Source organism: Ochotona curzoniae, unplaced genomic scaffold (genome assembly GCF_017591425.1).
Source record: "Ochotona curzoniae isolate NIBS_2020 unplaced genomic scaffold, NIBS_Ocur_1.0 contig_2235, whole genome shotgun sequence".
Taxonomy (NCBI): domain Eukaryota; kingdom Metazoa; phylum Chordata; class Mammalia; order Lagomorpha; family Ochotonidae; genus Ochotona; species Ochotona curzoniae.
In genome coordinates, this window is record NW_024465384.1 from 3,516,255 (window position 1) to 3,542,681 (window position 26,427).

At 46.3% G+C, this 26,427-nt stretch overlaps 1 protein-coding gene across 3 annotated transcripts in view; it reads left to right on the plus strand.

The window, feature by feature from the left end:
* Nucleotides 1-26,427, plus strand: part of TMTC1 (transmembrane O-mannosyltransferase targeting cadherins 1) — a 188,301-nt gene that overhangs the window by 25,607 nt on the left and 136,267 nt on the right. For all 3 annotated transcript variants that reach the window (XM_040972266.1, XM_040972267.1, XM_040972268.1), the window contains exons 3-5: nucleotides 587-660; nucleotides 4,002-4,178; nucleotides 7,246-7,440. In XM_040972266.1, the coding sequence (XP_040828200.1) occupies nucleotides 587-660; nucleotides 4,002-4,178; nucleotides 7,246-7,440 (446 nt within the window). The remainder of the gene's footprint in view (nucleotides 1-586; nucleotides 661-4,001; nucleotides 4,179-7,245; nucleotides 7,441-26,427) is intronic.

The window sequence follows — 26,427 nt, forward strand, 5'->3', positions numbered from 1 at the left end:
TCAGTGAGTCAGTGACTACACTTTTTAAAAAGAAGGTGTAGTTATTTGAAATGTGGGGAAATAGAGGGAGAGGGAGAACGGGGGTTGTCTTTGTTGACTCACTTCCCAAATGCTTGCAATGGCTGGGGTTGAGCTACGCTGAAACCAGGAGATAGGACCTCATCTGGGTCCTCAAGTGGGTGGCAGAGGTACAAACACTGGGGCCATATCCTGCTGCTTTCCCAGTGATGAGCTGGCAGCTGGACTGCAAGTGGAGCAGGAGGGACTTGAACCAGTGTTTACGTAGGATGCTGATGTTACAGGGGGCAGCTTCACACACTGTGCCACGATACTAGCCCCAGTGAATACACTTATAGTAGAGAGGTTAAAAAAGTACGAGCATCTCCATTTCCCTCTTGCTTTTCTCTTCCTCCTGTAAAACTATTGGTAAGTATATTTGATGATCACAGGTGGTTAATTGTATATCCGTATGGGAGGAATCATTTTTTTTTTAATCATTCGTGTATCAAATCACAAACACATTACTGTGATGATTTTGTGGAAATGGTGTTCTGAGGCTTTTCTTTTTTGTTCATGAACTTCCCAGGTGGCTGGAATTGTGGGCAGAGCGGACGTGTTGGCGTGCCTGCTGTTCCTGCTGGCCTTTCTGTCCTACAATAGGTATGTGAACCTGCATTCCAGGTATGCCAGGCACCTGCGCTGGCACCATCAGCCTGAGTGAGGAGTGGGCTGGAGACCAGTGATGGGAGCTCTTCCCTGCCCCAGAGCTGAGCTCTTCTCTCTTCAGGCCCCATGCTTGCCTTGGGTGGCAACCCCAGCTCTTCTTCCTGGAATCTGAACATTACATTTGAAATCATAGTTCTGAACCAAAATATCCTGGATGCAATTCTTTCTTGCAATTGTTCAGAGTTTGTCTGATATCTCCTTTTCATTTTGGCCTTGCATGATTCGTCCTCTGTGTTATCCTCACCAAAGTAGCTGAGGGCTTAAAATAACAAGGCTGAGTAGAAAGCAGTATTTCTTCATTCTTTGTCCAGTTCGTTCTTTCATCCGATTATGAAAGTGCTTGCCTTTGGGAAACTGAAAAGCAGTGAGATGACTCCCCATGATGTGTGATGCTCCTTGGTCCCCAGAAATCAAATGCTCATGCACACAGGGGAGAGCACAGGTTATAAGGAGGGGGTGAGTGGGGTAGAGGGCTGAGAGCATGGCGTGGAGCAAGCAGCTGCATCCTCTGCTTGGTGGAGAGATGCCAGGTTAAAAAGGGTTGTGAACTTTGACTTCCAGATCCCTCTGTGACCCTGACTGACACCCCTCTTCTGAAGCAGTCACACTGCGAGAGGGCTGACCTCCGTCTCCGGCAGACATCTGGTGCTAGGGGCACACCTGTGGTTGTTGCAGCTGCAAAGGTACCCAGTGGGTGGAGACCAAGGATGTTGCCTGTGAACTCCCCAGGGGCAGGAGGCAGCACCTGCAGCAGAGAATGGCCAGGCAGCTTTCTGAGACTGATGAACCCTGACAAGAACCATGGTAGACCTTGGATCAGGGAGGAAATGAATGAACTTGTAAGGTTTGTGAGTTTGCCTTCATGGGCAGAGGTGTTTCTTTCTGAGGCACCAGTCTTTTGGTCCTGGCTGCATGGTGTTCTGGTGTATTTTTCATTGTATGAAACAGTGTTGTGAAATCTTAAACCCGAAGCCCAGACCTCGTAATTGTGTTCTGTTTATTCTCCTGTTACAACAGATTGAGTCCATTTGCAGCTGCAGTGATTCCTGGGGCTTTTTCTGTGCTGTTGATGTACTTGGGAATGTGACGAGATCTGCAGCATGCTTGTGTCTTTGACAATGAGCTGTGTTTGAATGGGTTTGCTGTTCATAGTATTCTCACTTTGAGAAATGTCAGCTGTGGGTAGACATCCATGCCCTGTTTCACGGTTCTTGCATGGGGTATCCAAATCTGGCTGCTGCCTACAGCTTTCTGCTAATGTGCAGCCTGGGAGACAGCAGGTGCAGGCTCAAGCCATTGAATCCTTCTCCACCGCATGGGAGATGCGGACTGACTCCTTAGGTCCTGACTTTGGCATGATCCGGCTTCTGGTATTACTAGCTTTTAGAATGTGAACCGGTGGATTGGAGCTCTTTAAGCTGTAGATTAACTTCATAAAGAAATATGCCTACTATGAATTTTGCATATGGTTCTGTGCAGTTGTTTTAAGACCTAATGATGAGGAGTAGACATCACAGCTACGGAGATGTTGGCCTGTACTTCAACGATGTAGGAACCAGGAGGTGTGCGGCAGCTGAAGGTAGCAGGGCCACTTCCCGGCGGTGGGGTCAGCTCTGCTTTGTAAGAGGATGGAATGACCATAGCTCCGGACGGTGTTTGAACATCTCTGGGCTGTCTATGGTACAAGCATCCCGTAGGGGCAGTTGGAATTATGGCTGCTTAGTGTCTGACCCAGCTCCTTGTAATATGCCTGAGAAAGAAGCAGAAGATGGTCAAAGTGCTTCAGCTTCTGCCAGTTACAAGGGGGATGGGATGGAGTTCCAGGCTCGTCACTTTGGCCTTGCTGAGCCCCAGCGATTTTAGCATTCGAAGAATGAATTAGTAGATAGAAAGTCTTGCTCTTCTCTCTCTCTTTCTGTTTCTCAATCTTCCTCTCTTTGTAATGCTGTCCACACACACACACACACACACACACACACACACACACACACACCTCCTCCTTTTGGGCCTGGCACAATAGCTCAGTGGCTAAAATCCTTGCCTTGCATATGCTGAGATATCATGCGGGTGCTGGTTTGTGTCCCGGCTGCTCTACTTTTTATCTTGCTCCCTGTTTGTAGCCTAGGATAGCCCAAAGCCTTGGGGTCCTGCACCCACTGGGAGATCTGGGGGAAGCTCTTGGTTCCTGGCTTTGCATCAAGTTAGCTCTGGCCATTGTGGCCACATGGGGAGGGAACCAGTGATTGGAGGATGTTTCTCTCTTTCCTTCTCTCTGTAAATCTGCCTTTCCAATAAGAGTAAATAAGTCCTGAAAAAAAAAAAAACTCCTTTGGGACATGAAATTGAGAAAAATGTAAGCTGTGCCTAAGCTAGAGCTTATTAAAAGAAGAGGTTAAAATATCTGTATTTAATTACGGACAGAAATGTGGATTCTGCTTTTAATATCCACCAGCTTCTTTGCATACAGAGGCATGTAAAACATTCTCGAGCAAAGGGGTATTGAGGATGATAAATGCAGGGCTTGTGGTAAGTCATTTAATCCTTCCTGTGTTGCTTAAAGCCCATCTCTTGCACAGGGAGCTGAAGCATCGAGAAGCAGGCTGTGTTGCCTCCTGTCACTTGGTGAACTGCAGAGCTGTGATTTGAACCCAGGTCTCAGACCCTGGGGCTTATGCCTATAGTTTGGAAACCTGTACTACTTCTTAGAGTATGTTTACTTAAATGTCTGTGCAAATCACTAAGTGTTATCTGTATGGTAGCATCATCCATGTCTTTTGTGTATTGACTTCTATCTTATCCTAATCTTTACATTACATAGTATCTTTCCATCTTAGCAATTTTACCAAGATTTTATTTATTTGAAAGGCTATGTGATAAAGACAGAGACCTTGCATCCACTAGTTCACTCCCCACATGGCTATTATGCATGGAGCTTTGCTAGGCTGGTGCCAGGAGCCAGGAACTCCATCTGGGCCTTCCCTATGGGTGGCGGGAGCCGGAGCACTTGGGCCATGATCTGCTGTCTTCTAAGTGGAGATAAATTAGAAGCAGGGCAGCCAGAACTCAAACTAGTTGCTAGAATATGGAAGGCAAGCCTCGCAGAGAGGGGCTTATCCTGTGATGCCAGAAGGCCATCCGTCTCAGCAGTGGTAAATCTCCTTGCCTGCTGGCCAATCATGAGGAAGTTTTTTTCTCGCCTGCTGGATCACTAGAAGTCCAGTGAAACTGGCACGAGGTCTTTGGTTTAGAAGGTGACTTCACATTTTGTCGCCCAGGAGTCTGGATCCGTGCTGTGCTGGTGGATGTTTCCCTCCCACGGCCTCGCCCTTCTTCCTTGTGCTCAGCCTGTTCCTGGGGACCTGCGCCATGCTGGTGAAAGAGACTGGCCTCACGGTGTTTGGCGTGTGCTTGGTGTATGACTTGTTCTCCATCTACCACAAGCAGGAGAAGCCGTAAGTCATTGTCTGTCAAGCAGCCTGTGGGCAGAAATGTCATTCAAATAATTATTTCCAAATTCGCTTGCAAGGAAGAGCAGTATACGACCTGGTTAAGTGTCATCTCACCTTAGCCTGTTGTACAAACAGTGTATTCAGACTCATGTGTTTTTGTATGTTGCGACTCTCCTACTCTTATGAAAACCAGTGAGGACAATGACGTTTTTGGTAAACTTGATTTGGAGATGAAAGATATTCCTGTGTGGGGTGCATGTTTGGTTGATTTATTTTGGCTGTATGCCCCTGAGAAAACCTGGCTGCGGTGGTTGGTGCCAGAGAGCACCGCCCTGGAGGAGGGACCCGTGTTCCTTGCTCTGTGGATGGCATTTTTCCTGAGTGTTCAGAGGCACCTGTTGCAGCTCCACACAGAGCCAGTTGGCACCATGTGGGGTTGCCTACATGTCATATTCCAACTAAGGGACAAGTTTATTTGGTAGCCCATCTCCTTTTTAAAAAAATCCTCATTTTATTCTGTGGACAAAGGATGGTAAAAATAACTAAGGGATATTGGAAGTTCAAATGCATACTGTAATGTCTTTCCCCATCAGTTCCATAATTACCAACAACCTTGCATGCAGACTCTGCTTTTCAGTAATTATAAGGATCTTTTGAACTTTTAAAAAATGGCCGATTTCTTCTCCTATTTTGTTCTGTGAATTTTTTTTAATCTTGTGTTTTTATTTGATTCCTTACATCTTTATTCTTCTTAAGGATGAGAGCAGTGGTGATGAATAGTTCAGTTGGGACAAATCATTAAATTCTGATCACCTCCCCGGGAGCATGGTGCTTGGAGATAATTCAAATGGAGTTTTGTGTTTTGTTGGCTCCCTGCAAGTCTCACGGTTAGTGCCGTGTCCTACTTTCATGCCTCAAGGCAGGTGACCTGCAGTTGGCTGGAGGGTCTCTGCCCTCTCAAGCAGGGGCATTCACTACATTGCACGCCCTCCTCTTTGGAGAGCTGCCACCACAAACCCTCTTGCTTCCTACTCTCGTCTTGCATTCGCCTTGTCTTGTCTTCATGACAGCAAAAGGATATGACTGCTGAGTACAGACACCTGCTCCTCACCTGCTTTGTCTGAAGCCTTCCCAGCCTGAGGTGGCCTGTATCCCGTTTTTCCTCTTCCTCCTCTCTCTGCTTAGCCAGACATTTTTCTTCAAAGGAGAGAACTATCCTCTTCCTCCAAGAAGCTTCATTTCTGGCATTTATCATGTTAAAGTACTGGATGTTGTATATATGAGAAATAATACTGCTTACCCCTAGCTTACCAGCCACACAGCTGCTAGTCTGTGTGACTTTTTGCTTTTTCTTGAAGCAACTCCTGACTCTCCCAGCAGGTACGCTGCAGATGGAGGCCTTCATTCTTTGCACCTTTGTTTCACACCCCAGCCATGTGCAAAGCTGATGAGGTTCCCTCTCTCAGGAGCCTGTGGGACAGCAGGGCAGACAGACATGCCTGAAGGAGTCGTGCATTGCAGTTGGAGAGAAGCAGGAGAAACTGTGAGGAACAGGGCATCCTGACCACGCAAGGCTGGCTTCCTCAGAGTACTGGTGCCTGCTAGGTGCTTGCGTGTGCTGTTCACGACAGCCACCAGCCTTGTTTCACACAGGGCAATCCATGGCACGGTCGGTGACTTCCCATGGTCACCCAGCCTGAGTGGACACATGTCCAGAGCTACAGGGTCCCCCAGGTGCCATGTACCCGGGGAGGACATGGGACAGGGCCCTGGGAGACCTCACAGGACATCTGCTGCTCTGGGACCTTGAGGCAGTTATTGTGGCTCAGGCCTTCTCAGTGGTGGGGGTCATGGGCCCCTTGGAGGCACCCACGAGCTTGTGTCTTTCCAGTGACCTCATGAACAGTTCTGCACGGACTTTGGGGGTTTGTCTGCTGATCCCTGCTTCCCAACTCATCAGGTGTGATCCTCTTAGCACCCGGCAGGTCTTGAGCTCTTGCACTGTTGGACCTGGGTGGCAGGAAAGGATCGGTCGGTGGTGGACACGGTGGTGGATGCACTGGCCCGGCAGGAGAGTGAGTTAACTCCTCATTATAAGATTGACCCACAGGAACGAAGTGGGGTTTCTTTTGTTTGACATCACTTTGAGGAGGAGACATTTCTTGGTGAAAGGTCACCAGCTCCTAAAAGTTAACTTTTCTTTTCTTCCTGCTGTATGAATGGCAGGATAGAATTTCTAACACCTAGAAAATAGCATTGCATGGCACTGTTTCATGGCACTGCTTACTGACCTGTGTGCCAGTGAGCATCAAATGCTGTTATTTTACAGGTCTCTAAGCTTGCCTCAGTGGAATCATTTTCTTCTTTTTCCATTTCACGTTGGGCTTTTGACATACATTCATGTTATCCTAAGGAACTATGTTTCGTTGGTTCTAACTGAAGTATGCTATAGAATTACCACAATTGATGCATTCTCCTGGGTTTGAAATTTAAGTCATTTCCACATGTTTTATTTCCCCAACTGTGGTACAGTGGATTTTTGCGTGTGTGAGGCTTGTGTTGGACACCCAGGAAGGTGGAGCTGCTGCAACAGAGGAGAGGTGGGTGTGGGCTCCGCACATCCCGAGCCCTTGCAGCTTAGAGGGCTGTGCCAGTGAGTGAAAATCAATTTCTTGGTCAGCTTTTCTTGCCACCACTTGGTAGTGTCAGACTTCTAATTTTTGCCCTTGTTGTTACAGTATTTCACAGGATTATTTTATGTTAGGAAATCCGGAATTCTGCTGGAACTAGATACTGTGCGAGAAGTATGTCTGGAGATTAGATTTGAAAAGTGTGTGTGTGTGTGTGTATATAGTGTAACAAGTGTGTGTCCCTTGTTTTTCATAGTTGTGATCAATATAATTTGTAGTTTAACTACATGAAATTCAGTTTTAAGTTAAAACTCCAGAGATACCTGGCAGAAGTGAAAGGGCTGAAGCCGTGGGAATGCTTGCTTCTTGGGCATGGGGCTTGGAGACGGAGCCGGTTACTGCTGCAAGCCTTGTCACTCTTTTCATTCTGTGCCTTGTAGGAGCAATGGGATTATCCCATCCTGCAGCCTCCAGCATCCTGGGAGCACCCGACCAGCTCACCTGCACCGGGAGAATGGGAAGCAGCCCCGGCTTCCTCCCAAAGGCGCCTGGGGTGGCTGCCACTCCCCGCTCCCACCGGAACCCCAGAGCAGTGGATTCCTGGGGTCACCACAAGCCGTGTGGTCCCTGATGAGGTACTGAGCTTTGTGTGTCTTCCATGACTGGTGTCACCAGGTGTGGCCTGAGAGGGCTGGAGAAGTGAGGTACCGGCTCCCATCCTGCCCATGTCCCTCTCTCTATTTCTGCCTCGTCCTTTCCTTTGTCTGAGATGAGAGCTAGAGGAAGCGTGTTGAAGCCTGGTGTGTGTGGTTGTTGGGGAGCAGGGCAGTGCAGGGTGGGTCTGTGGGTGCCCTGTGTTTTTGGTGGTACGAGGGAGACATGGGTGTGCTTGGCCATTGCCTGGTCTTCTGGTTGTTGGTGTTGACTATGGCATTCTGGAGGAACTCCAGGGCACTGCTGTCCTATTTTTGAGAAAGCAGGGAAGACTTCAGACTTCGGGACTTGACTTCTTTTTTAAAAAACATTTTGACCTATCTGTGAATACTAAGGTGGATTTGTCAGCACAGGTGCAGTGACTGGCTGGCAGAATAGCTCAGGCCATGACCTGGCATGGTTAGACACGTAGACCCTGTTTGAGCAGTTGATTCATGCCTTGGCCAGGTCCAGACCTGGGGTACTTTGAGGCAGTCCAAAGGGGTCTTCTATGGGGAGGCCACAGAGTGGAATCACACCCGATTGGTGGAAGCAGAGCTGTAGTCTTATTTTGGATCATTCCAGGGAAAAAACTCTCTCACCAGACTTCAGGTGTGGTTTTTGATTGATTGCCGAAAGTTTCCTTTTACATTATGATTTGCTTACGTTGGAACTCGAGGTGGTTTCTTGATTATCTTGCAGTATCAGCACTGTACACTTCGCATTGCTGTGCTGTTCTTCCTTGAGGATGTAGAAACTCGTCTGCATATTGTGGCCCTTTCAGAACTAAACCAGTGAGTGAATGAAAGATTTGCCTGTCTTCCTCTTCTTCCCATCCCCTTCTCTCTGCATGTGTGTGTGTGTGTTTCTGTCATTCTATCTTTTAAGTAAAATAAAATTGCTAGAAACAGTAAGACGTGGGACTAGAGCTGTGGCGTAATGCAATAAGCCATAACCTGCCATGCTCACATCCCGTCTGGGTGCTGGTTTGAGTCCTAGCTCTCTCACTTCTGATCAATTAGCTCCTTGCTAATGAACCTTGGGAAAGCAGTGGAGGATTGCCCAGGTCCTTGGATTCCTCCATTATCCCTCGAGACATGGAAGAAGCTCTTGGCTCCTGGCTCAGACTGGCCCAGTCCCTGCCATTTTGCAGCCATGTGGGGAGTGAACCAATGGATGAGAGATCTCTCTCCCTATCTTTCCTTCTGTCTAACACTTTTTCAAGGAAATAAAGTTTTTTCAAAAATAATAAGACATAAAGTATCTGGATAACTAGTAATCATGCTGGTTGCTTTGGTCGGTGCAAACTGGAAATTAGGCTTCCTGAACCCCAAACTAGACTGGGTACAATCATTGAAAAACTGACTCTGAACACAAAAGCATTTGTAGCAGGGAGGGAGAGAGTGCAGGGCAAATTATGTAGCCTGTCTCACCTTTTTTTTGTTTTTGTAAGATTTATTTATTTTTATTGGAAAGACAGATCAGATTTACAAAGAGAAGGCAAGAGAAAGATCTTCATCAGTTGGTTCAACTGAAACTGAGCCAATCTGAAGCCAGAAGCCAGGAGCTTCTGCTATGTCTCCCATGCAGGTGCAGGGTCCCAAGGCCCTGAGCTATCCTCTATTGCTCCCCTAGGCTTCAAGAAAGGGGCTGGATGGAAAGTGGAGAAGCCTGGGCAAGAACCAGAGTTCACATGGGATCCTGGTGTGTGCAAGATGAGGATTTAGCTACTGAACTATTGTGCCAGGCCCTTTTAGTTACTTTTTTTTAAAAAAACAAGTTTATTGTGATTTGTAGGTAAAATTCTAAGAACATAGTGAAATGCTCTTTCTCCCTCCTTCCCATCTTTTTTCATCTCTATTTCGCTCTTTTTTTGTTAGTTTTGGGCTAATGTATTTTAAATTCTCCTTATGGTCAAAAGCAAAATTTCACCGATTGGCAAGTTTAACAAGTCCAAAGCAAAAAGACCAGAGTTTAGCGGGTATACAGTCAGCAGCAATTGAGTGAGAAAATGAATTTCATTCATATACAGTACGTTTTAAAATAATCACAGATCATTAAAACCATAGGGATATAACATTGAGAGTTTTTAAAAAAAATCATGAAGGAATTTGTCCAGTAGTAGGAAAAAAGAAATGTAGAAATATGGTGATTTGAAAACTCTGTTACCTTTCAAAAGTCAGCATTGTAATCGCGAATTTACTCGTGATTGATGTAATAGGTACTCCAGTCATACTTACCCAGGGCTGGACACTGTGTTACGTGTTTAATTTCCAGCTTTCCATTGAAGCTTCCCTGTGAGGGAGGTGCTGCATATAGCAATAAAGAACATGGCTGGTGTCAGAGGGTCTGGCTTCTAGATCCGCCCCATTGCTGCCCCTCGTATGTTGTTAATTGCTTAGATGCTCTGAGTCTGTCTCCACATCTGTACAAATGGGTATCATACTAGGTTCCATCCCATAGAGTTATTGTGAAAAGCAAGTTCATATGGGGATACTACAAGAAGGTCATGGGAATGCACTTAAAAATATAATTATTTTAGTGTGAAAATTTTTTGAAACCCTTGAAATGCAGGAGGGTTTTCAACAAGTTAAGGAAAAATGTATCATATAAAAGCCAACACTGTATAAGGATGCAGATTTTCTTTTTTTTTGCATCACATTAAACTTACCTTTCCACTGCAGTTTTCCATGAGCTTTTGAAATCCCTTTGCTTGTGAAAAGAGCTTAAAATAGCTTTAAAATGTAACTTTTCAAAGCACCAATGCTGGAATGTACCACTGTGCTCATGTTGATTTTGTGCTCAAGCCAGTGTGGGAGAAGGGTGGAGAAATCTTTCCTTTTAGCAGTACTCACCTCTTCACTGTGTGTGTGTGTGCAGGAAGGTTGCTGTCCTGTCTCTGGCTTGTTCATGGCACTCCTCTTTGCTGACAAGCTTGCGGTGTTTTAGAGAGCAGTGGGTCGGAAAGGTAGACACCCTGGACTGCTGATGGCAGGTGTGTCCAAGCATGAGTGGACAGTGGGATTCCTGAGAGAAGCGGGCCACTCTGAACCCATGAGTGACGTCCTGTGTGTGCTCTCCCAAGAAATGCCTGGCCAACAACGGGGTTTTTCTAAGAAAGGTGGTTTGATATATTTAGAATTCCTACTGAATAAACTGTAGCTTTATGAACAAACCGGTAGGTTGAACGTCAAATAATACGAACTTAAATTTTTTTAAAGACAGAGAACCTTATATCCCTATGAGAAGAAGTGCTTCATGTTGTGGATTGGTGAATTTTTGATACAGTTCGTATTATTCAAACCATGAATTTTATTACTTTATATATGACCTGGAAATTCATATTGATTTTGAAATCACTCTGAGCGGAAGTCTCCATGAGGGCCTGGCATTAAAGATTTCCCTTCATGCTTTAGCCTGTGAATATTGGTGAGCGCGTAAGAGGAGCCTGAGTAAAGATTTGCAGGGGTGGGAACGATTCATCTATCATAATTTGGGCACAATCAAAAAGCCACTTGAACCACCTGCAGCTGGGTGAAGGGAAGGGGTTTTGTTGGTGTCTAAAGGGCCAGGTACTTAAAGACTTGTTTTTCTAGCTGTTGAATGGTAGAGCCTCAAGTGTGTGTGTGTGTGTGTGTGTGTGCACGCTTTGCACTCGGTTCCTTTCAATGAATTTTCCCTGTGATTATGAAAGAAAGGAATAGAGCATGATGCTTCATATTGAAATTAGGAAACAATAAGTTTTCATTTTTAAAAAAGTGGTCGGGCAGGCTTTGGGATGCAGCAGCTGATGGTGCCACGTGGGATGTCTCTGCCTCACGTGGGACAGAAGCTCTGCTTCCTGTCCAGCTTCGTGTTGCTGTGCTCCCTGGGAGGCAGCAGGCGAAGGCTTGGCTACTTGGGTTCCTGTCACTCACGTGTAAGATCTGGTTGAAGATCATGGCTGCTAACTCTGACCGGTCCCAGCCCTGATTGGCAGAGGCCTTTGAGGAATGAGCTAGGGGATGAAAAATCTACCTCTGTCTCTTGAAGTCACTCTGATCTTACATCTACTAAATTTTGAAAAGTTCAAACCTGAAAAACCACTTCGTTGATTATAAAACTATGTTTCAGGCTGTCCTGCCAGCCCCAGGGTGAGCCTTTGTCCTTGGTGCTCTGCAACTCCCTTGTCAGCTGCAAAGGACAGTGACCATGTTCAGATGAATTGAGATTGCACGCTCGGGTCCAGATATTTGTGAACAGAAAATAAATGCAGGCGTGATTACGGCTGATGATGAAGAGAACAGAATGTCTCAGAGAGTCAAACTCATTATTGTTCTTTCAAACGGTTAATGAAAAACCCCGAATAGGACAGAGTCACTGATTCATTTTTAATGTTGTTATTGGTTTTTTTTTTTTAAGAGAAGAGCTATTTCCTGTGCTGTGCTGGCTGCAAGCAAATGAGAGGAGTACAAGGTAGTTCAAGAAGCCTAGCTGGGTGCTGGGGAAAGGTTCTGCTCGCATCCTCACCTGCCATGGCCCTTGGGTCAGTTGCTTTACCTCACTGGATCTTATCTGTAAGACAGGACAGGTAACAAGGAGTGGGGTGCCTCCACGTGGTTTGACAGCATGCCTTCAATCTCTTAGGAAACTGTGTGCTGTCACCCTTCCTCTTGTGATTTAGTCCCCATGTGGGCAGCTGGGGGGTTCTGTGGGAGCTGGAGGTTGGTCTGAAATGAGATTCCGTAAGGAGAGGTTCTTTAAGGGACTAAACCAATTGTGGAGGCAATGTTGCTAGCGTGTGTTTGTGTCATTGTTTGCTTTTCCTTTGGTTTCTTGGCTGCCCAAGTCCTAGGCCAGATGTATTGATGGAAATGTCAATGCGAAACAGTTGAAACTTTTAAGGATTAAATGTGTTCTGTCTTTAGCCATTCTAGATGTAAAATTGTGTATTTGCTAACTGATTTCTGTTGACTCCTGAGAGGCAGTTTACTGATTACTGCACATTTATTAAACATTTATATATAAATGTCTTAGGTATCTCTGGCTTGCAAGGAGCAAAACTTTAGAAGAAGAACCTGCTTAGGAAAGTTGATGCATTTGTTAGAAGGATGAACTGGAATCTAGCAGAACTGAGGGGCGTGTGTGAGCCTCACTTCTGGACACAAAGACTAGCAAGGAATAAACATTTGGTTTTTGTTTCTTTGATGCTTCAGCATCTTTTTCGCTGTGTTTCTAAAGTTTATGTTGTTTTCTCTTGCGTGCAATTTTAGAGGCTGGTTTTACTTCATTTGGTGAGCGTGGCACTGCCTCAATTCCTGTTACATACGGCCTTCCAGTTTATGTTTCTGCAGCAGGTGGACTGGCAGTCCTACATGGTGATTCCTGAACTCAGTATAGAGACTGACCACCCGAGGATGGGTTAGCTGACATTTTGTTGGAGAAGTCATTCCAATAGATGCGTTCCTGGTGCTCACCAGTGTCCTGGTAGAATTGTGCAATATGCTGTGGAGGTTTGCCTCACCAGGAGGCACAGCACAGGAGAAGGCTCGGAGGTGTGCCCCTGTAAACCTGGTCATGAGTGCACGCACATGATTACAGGCCGCTCAGGGCATGGCTCGTGGGCAGTGAAGCTGGGAAAGAAGGCAGGTGTCCTGGAGTGGAGAAGCCTCCGAGTGTTGCCTTTGGGTTTTGACTGTCATTGGAGAGAGCCAAGGCTACAGCTGCATTTGTACCGGAATTAGATTCCTGTGCTGGGAAGTGTGACTGCAGAGCCCAGATGGAATATATTATCGAAGTGTGAAGATTGGAAAATGCAAACCGTTTGACAACATTTGTAATCTGAGGATGGCCAAATGGTAGTTTTGACATATTTACCGTAATTGAATCCTGCAAATTTGTGAAGGCTCCATGTTTTCTGTTTGTGATGGTTGTTTCTTCCATAAAAAGTTCTTTACTAGTGTTTGCTGTTTTATAATTTAGCAGAGTTTTCATGTTTAAGAAAAGTTAACAGGGACTTTGAAGGGTGTGTTGTTTGTTCACAATGGGAAGAAAGCCACTTGGCCACACCTGAATTTATATACATCTTCTCAATTCATGAATATATTCCAGAGCAGAAAATACTAAAAAGTTTCATAGGGCTGCTAATCCCATTCTGTTGTTCACTCAGTCAGCTAAGCTTATACTTCTGAATTCCAGTTTCTGATTAAGATCGTGTCTTACGTGTGTTGTGTCCAAGCAGCTGTTGTATTTTGTGCTGGAGCAGATAATTGCTTTTCTGCTTGGCAAAGAAAATGAGCAGATGCAGAGTAAATATTCTCCGGCTTGATCGATTGGATGCTCTGCAGACCAATATTGACTGTGCCTCCCTAAGTGGTGGAGCAAGTGTGGCTCCACATCAGATGCACCTGTTTGCTGCCAAGATAAATTCTGACTGAGCCTGCACATCAGACTCCTCATTTTAGAGCGTAACTAGCAAAATGTAATGTTCATGTAGAGGAAACAGTGTGCTGACTTGAAGAGTTTGAGTGATGAAGTTTCCTCTGTAAGCAGTTTTAGAGTTTTCCACCATATGTATCTTCAATCACAATAAAGCAGTGGCATGCTTCATGCCAGGTGCATGGATCCTAAAGTCACTCAAAATGAGGTTTGGTCCCAGATTTCTATTTTGATAGCCTTGAAAACTCGTATTAACTTAATCCCAAAGCTATCACACAAGAATGACTGATTATCATTACTGTAAATGGCATGACTTGTATAAAGAGTACAGGGCCGATACCACATGAACCCACCAAAAACACTAGCTGGCAGCTACAGCTGGGGAAGGAGTGGTTGAGCTGCCTGTGGAAACATTGCGGTACTTGGTTTTCTATACATCTTTAGAGTTTGTCATGATGATCTCTCCCATTGGGAGGAAAAGGGGAGCCAGTAATGTCCCAGGTTAGCCCTGATGTGGCCGTGCCTCCAAACACAGGTCCCCAGGAAGCAGGTATTCCCACCATTCAGGCAAATAGGAAAGGCAAGTTAGGGAGCTTGTGTCCAACTACAAAGCAGTCTTTGATCCACTCCTGAGGTTGCCCCATTCTCTAAAGGTCAAGTTCTGAAAAGTCTGTTTTCTGGAAAGATGCTTGAGTGACTTATAGAATGTTATGGGGATCACGGAAGTACCCTAGGAGCACCAGTTTGTGCTCCTTTCCTCTGTGTATGAGCAGGTTGGTCATGTTTTCAAGGTTGGATGTTCTTAGCCTGGGGTATTGTCAGACTTGGGATTCCTGGTTAAAGACACCCAGCTCAGCACCTTGCAGACACACACAATCTTCACGTTCCTATAGTATGCTGGTAGCATGTGTCACATTTGCCTCTAGGTAGTCCTTAAATGCTCTGGAAAGCATCTGTGAGCCAGCTGTGTAAAAAATCCCTTAGTAGGGGCCCTGCCTACTCTTTGTGTTGCCTTATCTGTTGGGTGTGGTACCTCTCAGCATGGAGTCTCAGCCCGTGTGACAGTGGTGAGCTGTGTGCTATTATGTATTGGAGGAGTGTTGTGTGGAATCTCCAAATCTGTGCCTATCTGTGAAAGCATTTGCAGAAGTTTGGACAAAGTATCCATTGTGTTTCTGGACCCAACAGTAAGTTTCTTGGCTTTTGCTTCTTAAAACTTTTTAAAGAATTATTTATTTTTATTGGAAAATTGGATATATAGAGAGGAGGAGAAAAGGAGAGGAAGCTCTTCCACCTGCTGATTCACTCTCCAAGTGGATGCAATGGTTGAGGCTGAGTCAATTCGAAGCCAGAAGCCACACACTTTCTCCAGGTTTCCTACATGGGAGGTGGCTTTTGGACCACCGTCTACGTTCCCAGGCCGTCTACTTTCCCAGGCCACAAGCAGGGAACTGGATCAGAGGTGGAGCAGCCTGGGAAATAAACCTACTCCCATATGATCCTGGGATGTGCAAAGCAAAGATTTAGCCACTGAGCCATTGCACCGAGCCTGAGTTTGCTTTTTTCGTAGAGATTAAGCTTCCACCTGCAGTGCTGGCATCCAATATAGGCAGCATCCTATGTGGTGTTGGTCTGATCCAGCTCCCTGCTTATGGTCTAGAAAAGCAAGGGAGGATGGTGCAGGGTCTTGGGACCCTGTACCCACCAGGGAGATCTGGAAGAAACACCTGCCTCCTGGCTTCCGATTGACACACCTCCAACCATTGCAGCCACATTGGGAGTGAACCAGCAGATGGAAGATCTTTCTTTCTGTCTCCTCTTCTCTCTGTAAATCTGCCTTTCCAATAAAAAAGAAAATCTTAAAAAAGAGAAGGATCACATTTGCAAAATTGTCTTGTTTGTCTGGAACATAGAATGACAGAGAGGGAGAGAGCGGTACCTGTCTTGTCTGATGGTTCACTGCCTAAATGACTGCAGTCACTGGTCCTGGTTCTGCCCAAAGCCGGGAACCAGCAACTGCATCTGGGTCTTCCACGTGGGTGGCAGGGCCCTGAGTATTTCTGCTGCTTTCCCAGTTATAAGCCCTGAAATCTGGATTGGAACTTGAGTAGCTGGGGCCTGAACTAAGGCTCCAATATAGGATGCCAGCATCACAGGCAGAACCTGATATGCCACTGAGCTCCTTAAGAGAAATAGTAAAAGTTTCCCCTTCCCTCCTCCCTTTTTTGTGCCAAGAAATTAAAAACATACAAGAGGATATGAAGAAAATAACGAAGCAAACATCCATATTTGCCTTCCCTCTTAGACATATTTTGGTCCTTCCCTGGTACGAAACTAGCTCTGATTTCCTTCTGCTTGTACTCGACTTTGGTCTTGGTTCCTTTGCTGTGTCCTCTGGGAAGGAATTGCCCTGGGTTCTAAACAGAGGCTGCTGGCTGTGAGCACACTGCTCCCATGGAAATGGCACTTCCGCCTCCGGCCACTGATGGATGGCTGTGTGGAGAAGCAGGTGGACGAGCTGTGTGGCCAGGGAGAAGATGTACTTGGAGGAACCCTCAGTTCTTCCCTGGCCATGATCTCCATCCCTTTAGGGCTGCAGCAGGCCTGCTCAGTGTGTCCCACCCATAGCATAACCTGGAGCTGTCTGTGCACTCCCAGGGTACAGGGAGGCCAACTGGAAGAGCAGTCTTCCTTTTTTCTCTTTCTGTCACCTGCAATGCCTGCTGTGTGCTGCTGCTCAGCTCAGCATTGGGAGGACCAAGGCCAATCTGCCCTGTTAGGCCTGTGGTCCCCTCTGAGCCAACCATGACCAGCAGCAGAATCACCTCACCTGTGATGTATAAACCCAGTCAACCTTTATCCATAACCACTGATTGTTGTGCTGCCAAGTTTTATGAAATGTCATCTTTTCAATGAGTGCATTTCTGGAGGCTTTTATTAAACACCTCCCAAATGATAAGGTAATAGTTCTCTTTGGTGGATATATTCTTGAGTTCCAATAAACCATCCTCCAGAATATATTGAACAGAATTAGCAATAATAGCCAGCATCTATTAAGTCTTCTATACTCGCACACTGTTCTGTGTGCTTCGTATGTATTATTAGGTCACTTAATCTTTGTAACAACTCTGTGTGGTATCTTATTATCCAGTTGTTCCAGATTTGAGACTGGAATTGCAGGGAAGGAAAGTAGAAACTGGTAGAAGCTCAACTATTGATGGAGACCCTGGAAATCATTAGCTTGCGGTCTGGTTCCTGAGGCTTTGATCCCAAAAGCTTTCTGCTGGCTTTTGCAGTGCATGGGAAAAGCAAGTCCATGTGGGAGATGAGTTTATGTGGGAGATGAGATACTGGCCAGAGGTGGTCCAGGGAAGGGCAGCTCCTCCTTGAAGACTGGTGGGATTTGATGGTTTTGGGCAAGTGCTGCCACTTCTGCCCACACTGGACTTCCCTCTGCCTGCCTCAGCCAGCCTCTGCTGAAGTCAGGGTTGAATTGGAAAGTGGCTGGTGTGCGATGGGTTGCTTAGCTATGATGTTTTTTACCAGCTTGGCAACAGCCAGATGCTAGCAGGCAGGAGAGTGCATATGACAGATCTGCCAGGTCCTGTTCTGTGTCACATGGCCCGAGCAAGTCTTTGCTTTCAGGAAAGAGCAGAAAAGACCAGTACCTCCTGGGGAGGTCTACCATAGCAGCTTCTCTTCTTCTACAAAGCAAAAGGAAAAAGAAATCAATCACTAAACTCAAGCTGAATTAAGTTATGTTCAAAAAAAGAATTTGGTGAAAAACTGTCACTGGTGGCTCCATATTAAAAGCATGGGAAATGGGTCAACTCTTACAGTCCTTTGTTCATTTTTATAATGAAATGCATTCTTTTTCTTCTTTCCTGTGTCCATACACCCAGATACTCAGACACACACACAAGAAGAGTTTCTGAAAATGAAGCTTGAAGATGATTATTTTGGTGCAAATAATTGAAATCTCTGCATAGTTTTTAATAGTATGCATTTTCCATGAACTTTTTTGAGGACCCTTCATATATTTATATGTCTATGCATGTATGCGTGCACACACACATATGTATAGTACTTGTTTTCCCCGTTTGATGTCTGGTCTCCTAGGTTATGGGTGAGGTCATCCATTCAGCATAAGGGAAGAGTGTGGCAAAGATCAGAAAGTGCAGGAAATACCACGGTCCTGGGGAAATGGTCTGACATTTCCCGTATGAGAAATTTTCACATCTCTTAAAAACTGCTTGAAAAATCAGAACAGGCAAGGTTAGTAAAGGCACGTGGCCCCATCAGCAAACTTCAGACGGGCATGTCGAAAGAAAAAGAAAACTTCTTTATATATGACACTTGTGTTTTCCTGAAGTTTAAGAGACAGGTGGAAATGCAAAAAGACAGCAGGCAGTGTTGGGTCAGGGAAAAGGACTTGCGGTTAAGGTGGACAATTTTGTTTGGCATGTGAACGCTGTATGCCACGAGGGGTTGTTTGGCAAATGAACACCGTGTGGACTGGGGGCCCCTTCTGTCCTGGGACAGTGGGAGAGAGCATCCGTGCATTACGAGGAGGGATGCTCAGTGACCCAAGCAGCGGTGGCAGAAGTGAGTTATCTCGCCTGGAGTGAGTTGGATGTGCAGGAGAACAGTGACCATCAAGTGCAGTCCATGCTGGAGAAGCTGTATGAGGCAAATGGCCTCCAAGAAGCTCAGCAGATGAAAGGACAGAGTGGGGGAGGGACATCCCTGCAGCTGGAAGAAAGGAGCTGTGGAGTAGAGCCCGGAAACCACAGACATTCCTGGGAACTTGCAGCCCGGGAGGCCTCACTGCTGGCTGAGGCAGGTCCTGCCAAGTTCATGAACTGGAGGTGTGTTATTGCAAGAGGACGCTTCTGGAGGGAGAAGAGACACAGCTGAGGCAGACAGGTGTTGGTCTTGCTGAAATGACTCTGGGCTGATTGGCCCGAGGGATGAACAGTGCAATGACTGGTCATTGCCCAGGGTTGTTACAGGTTGTCCCCAAGACTGTGGCTTCTGTGTTCACCAAAGGCCCTCTCAGCAGTGTGTTGGTGCTGTGCCTGGTGGCTGACATCGGCTATGCTGTGTGCTCTGACGAGGTGGAAGAGAGCGTGACGACAGAGGTCAGGTACAGCCCCCACTGTCTGGGACTCCATAAGCCCTGTGTTCTTTCTAGGCTTGACTTTCTCCTCTGAAGTGGAAGTAACAGCCTCACAGACCTCATGGGGTTTTTGGAGCGCTACATGGGTGATCCTCATGGAAGACCATGCTCCTCTCTGGGCATGCACATTCCTGCTCCTTTGTTTATCTCATTTTGAGCACATCCAGGTGGGTTTGAGGGTTTGCACATTCAAGGTGTGAGCAAACTGAGCTCAGAGCCCTTGGTGTGGCCAGAGCAACACAGGTGGTCACTGTTGGAATCTGGGTGCTGCTTGACCCACCTCCTTGTCTGCTGTAGTGTGCAGCTCAGCAGATGCAGCAGAAGGCACCGGGACTCTACCACTGCCACTGAGGAGGTGAGGGCTGGGTTCTGGGGTCCATCGGGGGCAGTGAGGGATGGTGTGGTGGGCTTAGAAGCCAGGCGATGCCATGTTGCTGGTCTCAGTGGCAGCTGCAGCGAGCAGCCTGTCTGAGCGGCTGTGGAAAGTGGGAGCCTCCTGACCAGGATGCTGGGCAGCTGGCCAGGTCCTTCTATACCAGGACTCCTTGGAGGTTGACATAGGACCTGCCCCCTCAGGTGGCTGATAATCAGAATCAAGAAAAGCTGTGCTCAGCACAAATAAAATATGTCCAACAGCTTGGCAAGAATTTACTACATAGCACTAGAAGAAAATCTCTTGTTATCTAAGTATTTAAGTTTGTTTGGAAGGCAGAATTACAAGGGAGGAAGAGAGAGAGATGCATCGTCCATGTGCTGGTTCACTCTATAATGGCTGCAGTGGCTGGAGTTGGGCCATACGGGAGCAAGAACTTCTTCCAGGTCTCCCATGTGAGTGCAGGGGGCCAAGCATTTGGACCACCTTCCGTTGCTTTGCCAGACACATTAACAGGGAACTGGATCAGAGGTGGAGCAGCTGTAACTTGAACTGAATCTGTGCTCACATGGGACGCTGGTGCTGCAGGCGGAGGCCTTCTTCACTGCGCTACAGGACCATCCTCTGAAGGATCTCTGAATTAGGTCCTCTTGCTGTCCACAGTGTGGATTTGCAAACCTAGGTTAGTTCTCAGTGGGAGAAGGCGTAGAACAGAGTTTGTCTGGCCTTGGGGACCGTCCTAAATCTCGGTTCTGTGGTGTTTGAAGAGCGTTAGTCTCAACTGTTCGTCCCTGCTTCCCAGTGTCTTTCTCCTGCCCAGCGCTTTTCTGTCCAGCAGGCATCACTGCAGCCAGGCAATGCCTCACTTCCATTACACAATGCCATGGGTTTCCTTTGCATGCTTCTCATGCTTCACTTTGCCCTCTCACAAAATCCTTTCTTGCTGTACAAAGCTTGCTTTCCAAACACTGTGTCCTATACCCAGCTGTGTCAGCTGACCCCGTGTTTGAAGGCCTCTGCATTTAACCTCAGTTTCCTGATTTCACAGCTGCCATCCTCTGCCCTGTGGGTATAACCTTTGTGACAATGTGCTCTCCCAGAAAGGTTGCAGTCTTTATGCATCCTTCTTTTTGAAGTGCTTGATGCTATGCTTGCATGTAATTAATCCTGAGTAAATATTAGGAAAAAAAATCATTCTGATCATGAAAAAAGATAATAATATGTATCTTAGTTTAGGAGAAGAATAAAGTTGCTTGATTGTTACAATAAAGCATAAATGAATGAGCAGAGCAAAATGGTAGCCAAGAAGAATTGCAAGACTCTTCTGGAGCTACTTGGAAATTGACAATATGATTTGGAAGAAGTTGGGCTGTTGCGTGCCAGAAAAAAATCTTTAACTGCGTAAGCAAAGTGGTAATTACAGTGACTGGAAAAAAGTCTGTGTACATTCTGGTTGCCAAAAAGTAACATTTCATTTCCTCCTTTTTGGGTTTAAATGGATCCACAGCCTGAATGTTTCTTTGTAGGTTTCCTTTCAGGTCAGTGAAAGGGAAAAGATAAAATTAACCTTGGATTCGTAAACTTTATTATAGTGCTAGTTTGAAAGGGAGCAGAAGTTGCTAAACATATCTGTTCGCTTGTTTCAAGAGGATAAATTGTTCTCCCATGAGAAACTCACCATGCTGGACATTTAGACTGCTAAAGTGAGTTCTTTGCCAAGTTAGAAATGATTTTAACAAGGCTAATAGAAAACTAGTAAAAAATGATTTTTTTTTAAATTTTACTTTGTTCTTACAGATCACGCCTTGCTCTAAATTCTAATTCATGACCCTTCTTTACTTGTGTTGTCGCTAGATTCCTACTGTAACGGGCATTAAGCCAGGAATAAAATTTCTTTTATAGATATATCTATTTCTCTGAAAGGCAGCGGGAGATAGGAGACAGTAAAAGCATGTAAGAGAGATCTTCCGTCTCCCTGTTTACTCCCTAAGTGGCAGGATCTCCAGCAGGGTCTGCCATGTGGTTGGCAGAGGCCCAGGTACTCGGGCCATCTTTTATTACCTTCCTGGACACATTAGCAAGGATCTGGACTGGAAGCAGAGTAACCAGGACAGGTGCACCTATGGGATGCCAGCGCTTCAGACCTTTGCTTAATATGCTGTACCATATGCTGGGCCTCACGATTAGCCCCACTAGGTGAGTGACAGGTTGATCATTGAGATTCTGGGATGCAAGAACTATCATTTCTGGGTTTACCAGCTTTTATTGTGATCTAAAGAAATAGCAAATGAGAACTTAGGTTTCACATCAGGAAAGAACTAAGCTGCTGGCACACTCAGAACCCTCTATGGGGACTGCCCAGGGTCCCGCTGCCGCCCTGACGGCCTTCCTTGGAGAGGGTATAGTGTGGCAACCCAGCCTGCTTGTGCTGAACGTGCGTGGTGGGGAAGGAGGAATCTGTGGTGGCTGCTGGTCTCGGGGGCAAGAGGATCCTTTGGTGAGACTTTGAAGCAGATGTGGAGACAAGATTTTTGCAAAGCCTCAGGCTCGGTGTTTTAAGTAACCTTACAAATAAGACATTTAACTTAATCCATCTGGCTCCCAAGAGATATGGCTGGTTTCAATCCAATCTGTTACTTTACAAAAGCATCAGGCAGGACATTTGTGTGTTGGGTTGTTCTTGAGTTGATGGCAGGAGCAAGTCTCTGGTCCCACACTCACCTTCCCATGTCTATTTTTAAAATCTCCCTTTCTCTGGTTATTTTCAGCCTTTGATTTGGTGAGTGGGGAGGGTTTAGTTTGGATTCAGCCTGACCTTCCAGGGCTTTTTGTGGAGCTTCTCCCAGCTCTCCATAGTCCTCACTGGCATATTGGCTGTGAGCACCCAGCTTGGCCTTGCATGTGACATGTGATCCCCAGATTTGAGATGCATTTCCAGCTGAATGGAAGGAGATTCATTGAATCCCAAGACGAGAGTCCGGTTAAGGTCGTTGGAGGGGAGTGTTTTTCCAAGACAGAGGCAGGCTCCTTAGGTCAGTCAGCCAACAGGAACTGTCATCACAAACACAGCCTGGCAACAAGGGTAATCCCGGTGGATTCTTGGGAGCTGAAAGCCTCAGCCTGGCAGGGCGGAGTCAGTAAATCCTTGAGGACGAGGTCATCCAGGCTTCCTCTGTCCAGCCAAGACTTCCTCTGTGAGTGAAGCAGAAGCTGCTGCAGGGGAGGGGGCAGCTCCTGGCTGCAGAGGGCAAATTAGGTAAGGAGGGCACACTGCAGAGGTCAGTGAACAGACAAAGCAGGCAGGGAAGTAAGCTGCCATTGCAGAACAGGGGGACCCATAAGAAACAAATTCATGGGCACAATATCATGAGGCAGGTGCTGTGGTCATTTTGCAGGTGGATGCTGAGACACAGGGAGGGGGCGCTCACAGCTGGTAGGGGGTCACAGCTGAGAAGTGGGCCAGCAAGTTTGCATGCAGAGGTGGCCACATTTGGGCTGTGCTGCAGCCAGTGCTCATCAGGATTCCGTGTGCACCTGCTAGCTGCTGTGTGTGACAAGGGGCAGAGGACTTACAGATGAAAAAGTGGGGTCCATGTCCTCAGGTGAGACCCTGGGTCACTCAAGGCCATGTGTCCATGGTCAGCGTGTCCTGATGAGGCCACCCAGCAGGGGCACTGAGTTTGGTTAATGAAGCTAGTGGCGCTGTTCTGCCAGCTGTTCCCACCAGATTCTGGGATTCTCCTGGCATCCAGTATTGCTCCATTCTGCCTCCCGGGTTCCCATTCCCTGTCAAGGTTCGTTATGGTGCAGGGTCTGGAAGTGAAACTTGATATGACAGTGGCATGCTGTGTTGTGCTCTCTGGTCCCAACTCCAACCAAGCCTGTTCTATTCTTGGAATGGAACTTAAAAAAACCACACACACAGAAATTTTATTTTCATTTTGTTTCAAGGGCAAGTGGAGAGAGACTGATTTTCTGTGCCCTAATTCATTCTGTGTTTGCCAGTAACAGCATGAGAACTCAGACCAGATCTCTCACTTTGATGGAGGGGACCCAAGTAGTGGAGCTGTCACCTGCTGCCTCCCGAGGGTGTGCGTTTACAGGAGGCTAGCATTGGGAGCAGAGCCTGCGTAGGCACTTGGCTATGGCTTTGGGGATTCTAAGAAGCACCCAAAACAGCAGTAGCAAACCCTCCTGCCTCCCAGCATCCTAATGAAATTCCTATTTGTAAAAGAATTTCCACCGCTGGACATACAGATGATACTGCATGCCGCATGGCCAGTGCGTGGTCCATTAAACATTCCTTATTAAATTAGTTTTCCCTTTGCGTTAGCTGGAGGATACCGCTGCTGCTGTGTCTGCCTGTGCACGGAAAATGACAAGCTCTCCTATTCACATTCAAAACAAACCTCATGCTTTTGGTTCCCTAGGTTCCTGCACTTTCTGAGACTTTACAGTTCCTTTTTCATTGTAATTTATGGCTGTGTAGGTGGTGGGTAGTAGCCTACACTCTGTGTTTCAGAAGAGCACCCTGGGACCTCGGCTCTGAGCTTTTCTTCTCTCTCTCTCTCTCTCTCTCTCTCTCTCTCTCTCTCTCTCTCTCTTCGGCTTTGATCCTGCGTTGCTCCGGCCCAGGCTTAATAAATCACACATCAGATCTTTCTAGACGCAGAGCTCCTGCGACATGTGTTATGGTTTCTGTGCTGTATTTTGACATTTTGGGCAATTTAATTGTGTTTGACGGTGCTCTCAGCCGAATCAGGCTCTAGCTGCAGTGTCGCACCCCTGCTGCGCTCAGCCGAGCCTCCTGGATGGCTGAGAAGGTTGTTTGCTGTCTTGTTACCCTGTTTACATAATTCATTATCTCTTAGCTACAGCTAGGGTTGCTTATAAGGCATGTGGGTACAGTTTGGGGAAGGCAGTATCTTTTATGTGTGCCTTTAGTTTCTCCATCTTGACAGTTCTTTCTTGGCATAACTTTCGCCTGCATGTGAAGATATTGCCTTACTTGGCTTTCCTGGGTTGTTGTTTCTCCCCCTCCAGTCTGTTCTCAGGTGGTTTTATTATGTGCTGCTGACAGCCAAGTGGTGAACCCTGCCGATGTTTGAGTGCTCCACATTGATCTGGCCAACATTTACCCCAGGGCTGGAGTTTGGGGATGGTTCAGAGATGAAATGTACAGCAGTCTAGCTGTTGTTGAAAACTTGTGACAAGTGTGGAGAGAAGACAGGAAGGATTGTAATGACATATGGTGAGTCCTGGGTTGGCCACCCCATGCAGGAACCCCCATGGGGTGGACCTCTTGTTGTGTGCTTGTGTTGGCCACACGCCTCGTTTCCTCTCTAGCCCTCAACAGCAGACATCCATTGAAAAGGACTTTATTGTAAGTCCAAGGCCAGCTTCTCTGGGGCGGTATGAAAACTGAGAGGTGGTGTGGAGTCTGTTACCATCTGAGTAAATATGTGTTTTAATGTCCCTGGTGTCTGGAAAGACCAGTTTTCTTGTTCATGGTTTTTCTTTTTGTGTGAAATATACAACCCAGTGATCTGCTTTGAGGCATGGAGCCGGCTGAGGGGTCAGGAGCCCCGATGCTCTGATGGGTCGGGTGCTTCTCTGTAGCCATTTCTGTGTTTCTCTGGTTCAGTGGCTCCAGATCATAGGCTGCCAGTCTCCCCTGGCTGGTGGGCTTGGGTGGCAGCCACGTTGTGTATGGGGGCTGCTCTGACAGTGGACTTACCAAGGCTGGGGAGGGAGTGCTGGGCTTGCTTTAGCTGGGTCTGTGTGGCTGGGCTGAGGTCCTGAACAGCTGGGAGACGCCAGGGTGGAGATCTTCCAGTCAGCAGCCTGGTCATTTCAGATGCATTTCTTTGAATGTCATTAGCAAGATGAAGTACAGAATTTGCTCACTAAGTATTAATAACTGTAGGTCTTCGACGCCATTGTTTTGCCTCTGGAAGGGAATGACTGAGAAATTGAAGGCTGTAGTGGGTAATCTTGTGAAACCAAAGAAGAAAGAAATTATTTTGCCGAAATGATGACGTCTTATTACTGGAGAGTTTAATCTGTGTCAAGTGTTGAACTAGTTATGAACCAGGACTAAATAATTTATGTTAGAGTGCTTTGTCATTGTTTTGAGTGCAGTATTTCATGAACATGAATATTCTCTGATAGTCTTTCACTTGTGCCTTTATTATGTAATGATTGGTGATCCAAAATGAGGAATTACCACATTGAGAGTTTGACAAATATAACCAAGTTTTATGAGTTTAAGACTGTCACTTGGATTGATGGATTTGAACTATATACCATTTTAGTATGTGGGTATTGGTTTCGTTTTATGTGATCTTTTTGTTTTAATAAATTTTGAGACAGAGGTAACATCATGAATTCTGTCGGGGGCGGGTGTTGGTTTTGGATTTACTGCGTTGATGTGTGTGTCCCCAAAGAGTCCGTTTGTGTGTGTTGCATCCTTGCCTGTGTGTTACTTGGTATCCTGATTTTCTCGCCTGACCCAGGAGTCCTGAGTCCTATTTGTTCTAGGTGGTGGCATTTATTTACTCTGTTCACTTCCCAGCTGCGCAGTGTCCCGTCTGACATCGTGTCAGCTGCATTAGGGCTTGCTGTTGCTGTCAACAATAGTGTTTTGTGAACATTCTTCTTAAGCCTGATGCTTAACGTGCAAGCATTTCTCTGGGTCACGTTCCTGCAGGTGGAATTTATCAGGCCACAGGGTATACACATCCTTATCATCATGAATTAGACCTGCACTACTTTTTCCCTCAAGTTGGTTGTGCCAGCATATACTCTACTCCTTAGCTCGTATGTCATCATTATACTCTATTCTAATCAGAATGTCAGGGGTTAATTGATGACAAATTTATACAATTATTATTACTGGCCCTATAAAGTGCCTTTTCAGGTCTTGGGCTGGTGTTTCTAAAGAGCTACTTGTTTAATGTA